The 14211-nt window shown below is 39.7% G+C and overlaps 1 protein-coding gene across 1 annotated transcript in view; it reads left to right on the top strand.

Annotated features, from left to right (window-relative positions):
• itga8 (integrin, alpha 8) overlaps positions 1 to 14211 on the top strand; it is a 204019-nt gene that overhangs the window by 149181 nt on the left and 40627 nt on the right. Inside the window, exons 20-21 of the mRNA XM_061954587.2 lie at positions 3552 to 3699; positions 9167 to 9259. Of these exons, the coding sequence (XP_061810571.1) occupies positions 3552 to 3699; positions 9167 to 9259 (241 nt within the window). The remainder of the gene's footprint in view (positions 1 to 3551; positions 3700 to 9166; positions 9260 to 14211) is intronic.

The following is a 14211-nucleotide window of genomic DNA, read 5'->3' as shown; positions in this document are numbered from 1 at the left end:
GTTACAGACACTAAAATTGGAATTCAAACCTATCATTTGAGATATAATATAAACTTTGTGCTTACCATTAGTTATAAAGTGAGAGCTGTTTTCTATAACTAAATTCAACTGAATTTTAATTTAATTGAAACAGTGCTATTAACTAACATACAGCTTTTTAGGAGCAAAATTCAAGCTATTTTCCAGCACTTTCAAGATAATATGTAAACTTTTTAAAGAAGCCAAAGCTTTAAATAGACTATATACATCTATATATATACTGCATGACAAATAACTGGGCTTGCCCCACCCAGGCACATTTGATGCTTACACCGGGAGCAACACAATTACATCAAACTATACATTTTTAAATTGTGACACGGGCCATCATAGAGTAAATCCAGCATTTTCCAGCACATTTATATATATATATATATATATATATATATATATATATATATATATATATATATATATATATATATATATATATATATATATATATTTATTTTTATTTTTTCGTTCATTTTTTCAGAGAAAGCCGTTTACCGGAGTCAAATTCCTTGTGTGTTTTACATACATGGTCAACAAAGATGATTCTGATTTGAAACCTGGAAAACACTATATTTCCAGACATTCAAGGCTGTGTACAAACTCTGCTCATAGCACAGTTAAAGCTTGTGTGCAAACATCACATTCACAATATCAAATTCCTACCTGCATTCAAAAAGTCCGACAAATTTGGTTCTGTTATTCTAACAACTTTTTGGACATCACCCAGTCTCACTTTTACCAGCATTTTCCCTGTAGAAAGTACATAACACATAAGCAGGATTAGAGCAACATAATAAAGATCCATCCACATGCACATTTCATTCAGAATGCCAGAAAAGAAGTCAACGTATCACAGTTCTGGGTATATGTGATACTGCAGCCTTTTTTTAAATTATTATTTTTATGAACTGCAATGCATTTGTGAAAGTTATAAATACTTTTATGTATATATATATATATATATATATATGTATGTGTGGGAAAAAAAATCACAAGACTATTTCATCTCTACAGGCCTGTTTCATGAGGGGGGGGGTTCCCTCAATCATCAGGAGACTTTAATGGGAGCATTCACATACCATGGTTTATATAGGGCACAGAGTGGGTGGGTACAGGCTGGCGTAGGGGCGTGGTGATTGGCTCATGTGTTACCTAGGAGGTGTTTCCGTCTGTGGCGGCATGCTGTTACAATTTCGCTGCGCTTGTTGAGGGATGACAGGTCTGGACGGTAAATAATAAACAGTTTCTCTTTCAAGCATAGGTTGCATCTTTTATTACCACTATTGTAAGGTGTGCTGGATGCAAGAATTTGCCATGTTATTGAATATTCAACATTATTGTGTTTGAGGTCCCAAATGTGTTTGCTGAGTTCTGTGGTATTCCGCAGGTTTTGGTTCCTGAAAGAAGCCTTGTGATTGTTCCATCTGGTTTTGAATTCTCCCTCGGTTAATCCTACATATGTGTTGGATGTGTTAATGTCCTTGCGTATTACCTTAGATTGGTAGACAACTGATGTTTGTAAGCACCCCCCGTTGAGAGGGCAATCAGGTTTCTTTCGACAGTTACAGCCTTTGTTGGTTTTGGAGTCGCTCTGTCCGGGGGCCGACTGCTATATATATATATATATATATATATATATATATATATATATATATATATATATATATATATATATATATATATATGCATGCATCTATACTGTAATGGACTGAGCCCTATGTTAGTTTATTTAATAGTTACAAATGTTCTGGTTTCTGATATAAACTTGAAGCCAATTGTTACATGCAGTTTACAGAGCAAGGGGAGGTTCAAGTTTGGTCTGTGTGTGTAACGAAGAACAGAGTAAAAGCCGGTTTCTGTGCGTTCATTATTATATATTTATTTTGGCGTTGAATTCAGCTTACAGCTTACATTCATTCACTGTTAATAACGGCGCGAGTGGCGTCCTTACAATACTTACATCTTTTAACTCTCCCTTTCCCAGCCTGTACACGGAGCATATCGTCACAAGATTATACAATGATAAAATTACCCGGCACACTAACCTGATATTAGACATAGAAACACTGTGGTATTTATACGAGTTCCTCCTTTCGCTTCGTGGCAGCGGCGGTCAACTCACCTGTCCGCCCAGAGCTCTGCAAGCCTCGTCTGCTAGTTACGTCAGTTAGCCAAGCGGCTAACATACTTAGCTTCCACTGTTGTGGGCGCGGAATGACAAAGGTACTGCCTTATTTGCACTGAGTGCAAAAATTATCTATTTTTGGGCTTAAATGTTTCCTGTTAATGTAACAAACGTGTTAAAATGACTCTTCTCATGTTGTGCTCCGAGGTCGAAAAACCCTCGTATTAAAAGTTAGAAAAATAAATACATTTAAAAATAAAAATAAAATATATATAATTAAAAGATATAAGTACTGAAGCACTCCATTAGGCATTTTAAGTACTCAAGTACAAGGATCAATGTACATCACTATACTACAGTGAAAACCGGTATTTTGTGAATAAGTGGGTAAAACATAAGTTTTCCAGGTTTATACAGTATATAATTATGTCCAATTTACATATTAAATATTCTATTTCACATAATGTTTGAAATTGTCCCACATCCCGCGCAAAAACGAAGTCTGAGGTGCCTAACATTTAAGCTAACATTCACTGGGTGACATTAGCCCTTTTAGAATACCATATTTATTAGATACAAAACCGTACACAAATAACTTAATTACATATTGAGCAACAATATAAAGTAAATTCTGACATGATGCTACAAATGACAAATAATTGATTTAGTAAGAGAGGAGAAGCAACTTACCACAGTCCTTAAACATCCAGAATATGGCTTCCAGAAAATTCTTCAGGGTGTGGACACGAGGTGGGGCTGGAGGGCGGGGCTAATCAGAGTACCTCTAACACTGTCTCGTTTAACGATGGAAATCAACACCAACACTGGGGGGCGTTTTACTCCAGCTGTTGTTGTAATAACTCTGATAGATGTAATTCATGTTAACACTGCATATTTAACACTGGAGATTTTACTGTGTAGTTGCAAATAATACTTTGTCTTATCACTTCTTGTGTTTCCTCAAACCAAGCCGCCTTTAATTTCCTACTTATAATTACTGGTCCATGTTGAACAAAACAGTACCGTTCAAAATTTAGTGAAGACAAATAACCCATAAATATGTATTTTATATACATCAGAGCAAGTGGGAGGACATGAGACCTGAAGGAATAACACATAACATGCTCACAGCTTGAAGCAGGTATCTTAACTCAGTGTGACGTCACACTATAACCATTTAAAAGAAAAGACCCAGCAGTCTGAGATATCCAAAACTGCGTCCAAAAGCCCAAATGCCTGAAGCTTATGATTGGTTTAACACGAGTATCCAACATTGTAACAACATTTATAAATCAGAAAAGACCAAATACATTATAAGTGTCCTTTATAATACTTATGTCCATGTTTATATGAACTTTATATAGACGAATGTCTTTGCTGTGCTGTGATTTAGGGACCACTCTGAGCTGGTGATTGGTGACGACAATTTGCTGATGTTGACCATCACAGCTGCAAACCGAGGAGAAGGAGCCTACGAGACGGAGCTCCACGCTATGATCCCACCAGAGGCCGACTACATTGGCGTGGAGAGGAAAGTGGAGGTGAATAACACGCATTTCAGTGTTTTTTTTACGCGCACGTTTCTCTTACTCGTATTCTCTAATCCAGCCTGCGGACGCGCCCTCTCGCATAAATTAGGCAAAAGTGCTTAAATTATGAATGAAGGCGGGCTCGTTACTAATGACAGGCATGGGATTTTTCCGTCTATAATCGTAAATCCGTCTTTTTTATCTATGTAAAAAAAAAGTTTTTTTAATTCCGTTTTTCTTTGTTTTTTTCGACCTACAATGTCTGGTAAAATCTTGATCTGTCTCTTTGCCATACCTGCCAACAACTACGAAATGAGTACGGTTTTTGATCATCCAGTGGTAAAAACTATGGTTTTAAAATGATTAACTTAAAAATAGAAGCTATATGGCAAAGAAACTCCACGGCCAGGGGACAAAATATATACGGCAGTGGTTCTTAACCTTGTTGGAGGTACCGAACCCCACCAGTTTCATATGTGCGTTCACAGAACCCTTCTTTAGTGAAAAAAATTGTTTAAAAAATTTCAAATTCAAGGCAAAGTTATGTTTTTTTACTGGTGCACAAAATGAACTATGCATGAACACCACTTTGTTCAAAGAACAAAACCCACACAGTGCATGAACTCACAACAAGTTACACACCTGCAAATCAGTCTGACTTCTGCTGTTGCCTTTGAGAGACCAGTTCAGATATGCGTGGCTTCACCTTGGCAAGTGTCACTCTCATGTCATTTAAAATGATAAAATAAAATAATTTATTTATTTTCACAGCAAAGTCTGTTCCTTTTCTTAGACCAAAACCAGACCAAAAGCAACTTTGATATATCAACAGCAGCCGCTCGCTCTTTCTCACTTGCGCCAACACATGCACATATGGCACTTAGCCAGCGATGCGTTTACAGCCACACAAAAAGTTGGACAACTCCAACACCACACATAAAGTGTCATTCCAGGTCGTTACACTATGATTTACCAATCAAATGTGTGCTTATTCTAGTGTCATTTATTAGGAATCTTAATTTATAAATATTAATCATGAAATGCTGTTAGTATATTAAATAAATACTAATACAAATATATTTTTTACAAACAGGAAGTTGCAGGAATGTACACATGATCCCCTGCTTACATCTCATTGTGCAACATGTGAATGTTTTAATGGGAACTAAATGCAATGTCTGAAAGGGGTACAAGTTATTTCCAAAGCAGGACCTCCACCCAGACAAACAATACAAGTACACAGTTCATGAAAAACAATATTTTTTGTTATTGTCATTGTAAGTGGGCCAAAACACTTATATTAGAAAATAATCTCATTGAAATGACAGCTGTCATTTGATTATAATAATAAAACATTTAATTTGTTATTTAGTCAGGTGTGCTCACATGTGCTCCACTGAAAGGAGCTTTTGCGTTTGCTCACGCATATGGAAAATTAGAGGGAACATTGTTTGAGGGTATCCATAATACGCCGATAGGGAGAAGTTTTTATTTACACGATGAGTCGGGTGTGTTTTGACCTCCGCGGCGGAGGCTCCACCGAACCCCTGAGGCCGACTTACCAAACCCCTAGGGTTCGATCAAACCCAGGTTAAGAACCACTGATATACGGGAAACATCAATGATGATTGGTTGGTTTACGTATAAGAACATCCATGATTGGTTGGTTGGTTTACTCTGATGAGTCACGATTGGTTAAGATTAAGGCAAAACATTAGGGATAGGCCAATCAGAGGCAAGATAGGGCGGGTCATGGAACCAGGAAGGGAAATCACAACAGACATCCCAAATTACGACGAGAGAGTTGTAGAAGAGAAGAGGGAATATTCAAGCGGGCGATTTATATATTAAAAAAACTAGTGGAAGATGGCAGAGGGATTTACCTTCTATAGATTTTTATTTTAGCAATGTAGACGACGTCCAGGAAACCCACAATGCATCTGCTTGGTCACATTGGGCCAAATGCATGCGTCTGGATAAAACATTAATTTTAGTTGTTTACCCAAATGCAGCTGAAAGGGACAAGCGGATGCATGTTTACCATGTAAGCCCAAATCAAAACTGATCTCGACATGGAAGACGTGGAAATACACATTTAAGAACACACATGATTGTTAAAGTTAAAGTACCCATGAATGTCACACTGACACTAGGTGTGGCGAAATTATTCTCTGCATTTGACCCATCACCCTTGATCACCCCCTGGGAGGTGAGGGGAGCAGGGAGCAGCAGCGGTGGCTGCGCCCGGGAATCATTTTTGGTGATTTAACCTCCAATTCCAACCCTTAATGCTGAGCGGCAGACATGTGATGACTTTTGCTACAGTATAGCCTGTCTAAATGCTAACTTTTTTTCATTGGTGTTTTAGAACAAGACCGTAGCTGACATTTTGTTCATTATTTCTACTGTGTATATTTTGACATTGAATAGTTGAATCATTGTGAAACATAAACAACATGACTGCACCCCGCACCAAGGCACCGCCCTGGACCTGGCTGGACCCGCGGCCCCTAGACCCCCGGCTTATTTTCAGTCTTTTTCATTAAGTTCAAATCACATGCCTGCTAATGAGGAATACTTTGCCATGGCACCTTTCTGTCTTGGTTGTGTGAAAATTGTGGAACATGGAGTTTTACCGACACCAGTGAATGTCATTGAAATCCATGAAAAAGATCATGTATCAATCCAGGCAGTGCTTGTCATGTGAAATTGTGTTGTCATGGTAATGTAGTGCGTGTGCACGCTACAACAGCTTTTTCTTCTTCTTGGCTGAATGTGAATAATAATCTGTAGATGAAACTTTGTTTATATAAATACTATAACCACCTCAATGTTACAAACCCTGTTTCCATATGAGTTGGGAAATTGTGTTAGATGTAAATATAAACGGAATACAATGATTTGCAAATCATTTTCAACCCATATTCAGTTGAATATGCTACAAAGACAACATATTTGATGTTCAAACTGATAAACATTTTTTTTTGCAAATAATCATTAACTTTAGAATTTGATGCCAGCAACACGTGACAAAGAAGTTGGGAAAGGTGGCAATAAATACTGATAAAGTTGAGGAATGCTCATCAAACACTTATTTGGAACATCCCACAGGTGAACAGGCAAATTGGGAACAGGTGGGTGCCATGATTGGGTATAAAAATAGATTCCATGAAATGCTCAGTCATTCACAAACAAGGATGGGGCGAGGGTCACCACTTTGTCAACAAATGCGCGAGCAAATTGTTGAACAGTTTAAGAAAAACCTTTCTCAACCAGCGATTGCAAGGAATTTAGGGATTTCACCATCTACGGTCCGTAATATCATCAAAGGGTTCAGAGAATCTGGAGAAATCACTGCACGTAAGCAGCTAAGCCCGTGACCTTCGATCCCTCAGGCTGTACTGCATCAACAAGCGACATCAGTGTGTAAAGGATATCACCACATGGGCTCAGGAACACTTCAGAAACCCACTGTCAGTAACTACAGTTGGTCGCTCCATCTGTAAGTGCAAGTTAAAACTCTCCTATGCAAGGCGAAAACCGTTATTCAACAACACCCAGAAACGCCGTCGACTTCACTGGGCCTGAGCTCATCTAAGATGGACTGATACAAAGTGGAAAAGTGTTCTGTAGTCTGACGAGTCCACATTTCAAATTGTTTTTGGAAACTGTGGACGTCGTGTCCTCCGGACCAAAGAGGAAAAGAACCATCCGGATTGTTATAGGCGCAAAGTTGAAAAGCCAGCATCTGTGATGGTATGGGGGTGTATTAGTGCCCAAGACATGGGTAACTTACACATCTGTGAAGGCGCCGTTAATGCTGAAAGGTACATACAGGTTTTGGAGCAACATATGTTGCCATCCAAGCAACGTTACCATGGACGCCCCGGCTTATTTCAGCAAGACAATGCCAAGCCACGTGGTTTCATAGTAAATGAGTGTGGGTACTAGACTGGCCTGCCTGTAGTCCAGACCTGTCTCCCATTGAAAATGTGTGGCGCATTATGAAGCCTAAAATACCACAACGGAGACCCCCGGACTGTTGAACAACTTAAGCTGTACATCAAGCAAGAATGGGAAAGAATTCCACCTGAGAAGCTTAAAAAATGTGTCTCCTCAGTTCCCAAACGTTTACTGAGTGTTGTTAAAAGGAAAGGCCATGTAACACAGTGGTGAACATGCCCTTTCACAACTACTTTGGCACGTGTTGCAGCCATGAAATTCTAAGTTAATTATTATTTGCAAAAAAAAAAATAAGTTTATGAGTTTGAACATCAAATATCTTGTCTTTGTAGTGCATTCAATTGAATATGGGTTGAAAAGGATTTGCAAATCATTGTATTCCGTTTATATTTACATCTAACACAATTTCCCAACTCATATGGAAACAGGATTTGCATTTGTGATGTTAAGAGTGTGTGCTTGCACCAGGGAGCGTGATATTAACTGTCAGAAAAACAATGGAATCATTTGATAGACTCAAAATTTTGAATGTATTTTCTTTCAAATAGTCATTAATCACCGTCCAGTTGCATTGAACGTCCGTTATTACCAGGATGGCCAAACGTGGCAGATATAGGCGCGGTCCCCTTCCACTATGGTCACATTTACGAGACAAGGATGTGCATAGTGTGGCATTACGGTGCTTTTGTTATCATCTCAATGGATGTTTCCAGGTGTCTCATTTGAAGCTATGAGAATATATTTGATCGTTTTCTGGAAGTTTCCTTTATCATTTTATTATGTGTGGTGTACACTGCATCCAAACTTCAAGTGCAATATAACGTTTTACCTTCCAGGGGCGCTGGTCTTATTCCAGTGTCATAGGCGTGTAAGAACAAAAGTGTTTAAGTCGACGGTGGAATACGCGGTAGACCAGATTTGACAAGGGACGCCCACATTTTAGGGCTGGGATGAAGGCCGTTGCGCACCTTTTCTGACGTAAGAACCTGGAAGAATATTGCACTTACACTGGAGACACACTTCTCATGGGTTCTTTCTAAAAAAAAAAAAAAAGAAAACTTCAGAACGGAACCTGGCTTGTGTGCATGCGGTCACATGACATCACTTCCTGTTGCTTTGGGCTGATTTAAGCAACTTTATCATTGCTTTGCTGGCAAAGACCTAAAAGCCTTCAAGCTGTGTGAGTAGCCCCGGAAATGGACAGGATCAATTGCTGTGTGTGTGTGTGTGTGTGTGTGTGTGTGTGTGTGTGTGTGTGTGTGTGTGTGTGTGTGTGTGTGTGTGTGTGTGTGTGTGTGTGTGTGTGTGTGTGTGTGTGTGTTTGTCTGCACTAATGAGTGTGTAATGGAGCTGCGTGATGGATGAGGTTGTTACTGTCAGAGCATTCATCACTGGTGCTCCCTCCTCCCTGTTTTTAGACGCTCTCTTGCTCCTTCTTGTGACTCCCGTCGCTTTGCATTCATCACGTTCTACGATGCTCACTTTTTGTGTCCTTTCCCACATGTTCTTCCTCTAGTCTTTGGCCCAGTTGAACTGCGAGTACAAGATGGTGAACGAGTCCAGGATGGTGGTGTGTGACCTGGGAAATCCCATGGTCACTCAAACAGAGGTGAGTGGATGCACACTTCAAAAAAAACAAAAAATTGGTTACACTTTAGTATGGGGAACATATTCACCGTTAATTAGTTTAGTGGTTCTGAACCTTGTTGGAGGTACCGAACCCCACCAGTTTCATATGTGCATTCACCGAACCCTTCTGTAGTGAAAAATATAAATATATATTTTTTTCAAATTCAAGAAAAAGTCGTATGTTTTTTTAACTGGTGCACAAAATGAACCGTGCATGAACATCACCTTGTTCATAGAACAAAACTAACACAGTGCATGAACTCACAACAAATTACACACCTTACACACATTACCATGAATTGATTAACGTGGACCCCGACTTAAACAAGTTGAAAAACGTATTCGGGTTGATTGATTGATTGATTGAAACTTTTATTAGTAGGTTGCACAGTGAAGTACATATTCCGTACAATTGACCACTAAATGGTAACACCCGAATACGTTTTTCAACTTGTTTAAGTCGGGGTCCACTTAAATTGATTCATGATACAGATATATACTATCATCATAATACAGTCATCACACAAGATAATCATCAGGGTATATACATTGAATTATTTACATTATTTACAATGTGGGGGGGGGGGGGGGGGGGGGGGTGTTAGGTTTGGTTGTTATCATCATTTCAGTCATCAACAATTGAGAACAGAGAGAGAGATCAGAAGGCATAAGAAAAAGTATCTACATTTGATTATTTAACTTTGATTATTAACAGTCCGGGTAGGGTGTTAGTTTAGGGTTGAAGTTGCCTGGAGGTGTACTTTTATTGCGGTTTCGAAGGAGGATAGAGATGCCCTTTCTTTTACACCTGTTGGGAGCGCATTATACATCGATGTGGCATAGAAAGAGAATGAGTTAAGACCTTTGTTAGATCGGAATCTGGGTTTAACGTGGTTAGTGGCGCTCCCCCTGGTGGTCATTTACATTAAGGAAGTAGTTTGACATGTACCGGTACTTCGGTATCAGGGAGGTGTAGCGGATTTTATAGACTAGGCTCAGTGCAAGTTGTTTTACTCTGTCCTCCACCCTGAGCCAGCCCACTTTGGAGAAGTGGGTAGGAGTGAGGTGTGATCTGGGGTGGAGGTCTAAAAGTAACCTGACTAGCTTGTTCTGGGATGTTTGGAGTTTAGATTTGAGGGTTTTGGAGGTGCTAGGGTACCAGGAGGTGCATGCGTAATCGAAAAAGGGTTGAACGAGAGTTCCCGCTAGAATGCTCATGGTGCTTTTGTTGACCAGAGAGGAGATTCTATAGAGAAATCTTGTTCGTTGGTTGACCTTTTTGATTACTTTGGTTGCCGTTTTATCACAGGAAAGATTAGCCTCTAGAATGGAACCTAGGTAGGTGACCTCATCTTTCCTGGTGATAACAATGTCACCCACTTTTATAGTGAAGACATTGACTTTCTTAAGGTTGATGTGGGACCCAAACAGCATGGATTCCGTTTTACCCAAGTGTATGGATAGCTTGGGTGTTACCATTTAGTGATCAATTGTACGGAATATGTACTGTACTGTGTAAACTGTACTGTGTATTCTCTTCCTTTGCAATCTGCTAGTAAAAGTTTCAATCAATCAATCAATCAAAAAACCTGCAAATCAGATGGAAAATTAGAGGGAACATTGTTTGGGGATATCCATAATACGGTGATAAGTAAAAGTTTTTATTTACACGATAAGTCGGATGTCTCTTTACCTCCGTGGCGGAGGCTATGCCGAACCCCTGAGGCCGACTCACCCGAACCCCTAGGGTTCGATCGAACCCAGGTTAAGAACCACTGAATTAGTTGCTTATTAACATGCAAATTAGTAACATATTGGCTCTGAATTAGTCATTATTAAGTACTTATTAATGCCTTATTCTGCATGGCCTTATTATACAAAAACCCTCAACCTCTAACCCTAACCCTAACCAAATAACTCTAAATTAAGTCTATGTTACTTACAGTATGTTAATAGTTTATACTTGTATAGCGCTTTTCTACCTTCAAGATACTCAAAGCGCTTTGACAGTATTTCCACATTCACCCATTCACACACACATTCACACACTGATGGCGGGAGCTGCCATGCAAGGCGCTAACCACGATCCATCAGGAGCAAGGGTGAAGTGTCTTGCTCAATCAATCAATTCCTTTATTGTCATTGTCATAATATCACTTAAGTCATACATGAACAACGAGATTTTGTTTGAGCTTTGTCCAGCGGCATAGAAACTGCATTGTTGTGCAGGTTGACAATAGTTTACATTTTAGCATTTTAGCTTTGTCAGGAAGATCGCGATAAGAGAGACGTGGGGGTGGGAACAGTCGGATGTCTGATGGGTGTTACGTTGATGTTGCAGTAATGCAATGTCCAGAGCACAATTATTGAGGTGGTGAAGAGTGAGGTAATAAGATGGTCCGGGGCAGCAAAGGGGCAGGCTGTTCATTTAGCAGTCTCACAGCCTGGGGATACAGACTGTGAGACATTCTGGTGGTCCTGGCGCGAATCGATCTATACCTCCTTCCAGAGGGTAGCAGGTTGAAGAGGCCATGTGCTGGGTGGTATCTGTCCTTCAGGATGTTGTGTACTCGCTTTAGGCAGCGAGTTGTGTACATGGCACTCATCTCTGGGAGTATCGTCCTTGTAATTTTCCCCGCCGCTTTAACCACTCGCTGGAGGGCCTGTTGGTTCGCTTTAGTGCAGCTAGCCAACCACTCTAAAAATCTGAGGACACTGCCGATGGCACAATTGTGAAAGTTGACCATTGATTTCTGCGGAATGTTTGCGCATTTTAGTTTCCTCAAAAAAAAAAAGATATGTTGTTGGGCCTTTCCGACTGTAGAAGCAGTGTTAATGTCCCAGCATAAATCTTCTGTTATGTTCACCCCTAAGAATTTGAAATGCTTGACCCTTTCTACGAGATTGTTATTAATTAAAAGTGGAGGGTGTCAAGGACACAACCGATGTGACTAGGTTGGTAGAAGCTGGGGATCGAACCAGGAACCCTCAGGTTGCTGGCACGGCCACTCTCCCAACAGCGCCACGCCGTCCCCATATGTTCCCCTAGTGTCCAAATAAGTCTTTGTTACTTAGAATATGTTCCCCATACTAAAGTGTTACCAAAAATGTAATTTGAAAAAATCCTGCGACTGTACTTCCTCAGCTTTAACACAAACTGATTGATCATTTCCAAAATGGACAAGCATCTCCTTGACCCGCCACACAATGTCCCTCGCCTTGACTCCGCTTACACACACAAGATGAGGGTGAAGCCTAAGGTGTCCGTTTAACTCCTCAATGACTGACACATGGAGGAAACCAAGGCTTTGTGAAGTAACAGTCGTCATTTCCTGCGCAGATATCCCTAAGCTCGAAGCGTGTCGCTTGTGAATTAGCCTGTTTGTGTGTGTGTAGAGGATGAAGGTTCTTAGTGAAGGTGTCGATGACGCTTTGACACACGGCATTGTGATAAATCAATTATGTGCTCGTGTTACACTGCTGGGGGAAGGACAACGTAACGAGGCATGCAAAAGGGGAAAGGTGTGTGTGTGTGTGTGTGTGTGTGTGTGTGTGTGTGTGTGTGTGTGTGTGTGTGTGTGTGTGTGTGTGTGTGTGTGTGTGTCACAGTCGTCCAGATGAGAGTTATTAACTCTCCCCTTGCCCTCTCTGGATGCTCAGGAATCCAAAGGCTTATGCAGAACATACTTCATATTCTGGCTGTACTGGTACCACTAAAGACTTTTCATCATGCGTCATTCCTTTCGGCTTTATGTCACAGATGTTAAAGCCCAAGCGGAGCAAACAGATCCATGTCCCAAAGAACCGAAAAATTACTTTTTACATTTTTTTTATTGAGGTCAGTGACAACACTCACAAGAACCGAAACATTACTTTTTACATTTTTTTTATTGAGGTCGGTGACAACATTCACTGGCGGTTGATATTCCTGTAATGAGATCCAATACATGAACTTTTCCCTGACAGTGTCAGTCAAATGTCTACCTTTCTTTGGGGTGGCGTGGCTCGGCTACAAACTCGAGGGTTCCAGGTTCGATTCCTGCTTCTGCCATCCTAGTCACTGCTGTCGGTGTCCTTGGGCAAGACCCTTTACCTACCAGGGCAATTAATTTTTACCAGGGGCCGCATGAGCGACCCGAGCACTGCTGCAGGGCCACATCGACAATATTTCAATTAAATATTGCTCAATATTATGTTTGATATACCGGAAGATAAATAATAATAATAATAATTTATAATAATAATAATACTTTCATTTAACCTAACTCATACTTGCCAACCTTGAGACCTCCGATTTTGGGAGGTGGGGGTTGGGGGCGTGGTCGGGGGTGGGGCGGGGCGTGGTTAAGAGGGGAGGAGTATATTGACAGCTAGAATTCACCAAGTCAAGTCTTTCATATATATATTTATATATATATATATATAGATATCTACATCCTGAAAATATGCAAACAAAACTGTGTTTAGATAATTGATACTTCAAACTTGCATAAATAAATATTAAGGAATATAACATAACTTGGCTTCTGAGAGTTTCAAAATGTAATGAATAAAATGCTAAAGTTGTTGATAAACAAGCAATTATTTTAATAATTAAATATGGTCATTTTAAATGAATTATTAAGATAATTTAAAATCAATTATTTCAAATATGTTTATTTTAATGTATAATTCTATGGCTGGATGTAATAAGGAGTCACAAAAAAATACAAATAAAAATACAATTAATTTTGATGTTTTTAGCAAAATATAGTAAAAATGTATTTAGTTTTTTTTTTTTTAAATTAATAAATATATTTATTTTTAGGTAAAATAAACATAATAATACAATTTATCTCTAGTCTGGATGATTTAGTTCTTGTCACCCTGTTGTCCTCCCGTCATGAAAAAAGGCTGCCCTCACTCAGGTCCGCATGGAGCTGGAGGGGGCGT

This window comes from Nerophis lumbriciformis, linkage group LG04, assembly GCF_033978685.3.
Source record: "Nerophis lumbriciformis linkage group LG04, RoL_Nlum_v2.1, whole genome shotgun sequence".
NCBI lineage: Eukaryota > Metazoa > Chordata > Actinopteri > Syngnathiformes > Syngnathidae > Nerophis > Nerophis lumbriciformis.
This window is presented reverse-complemented; position numbering and strand designations above follow the sequence as displayed.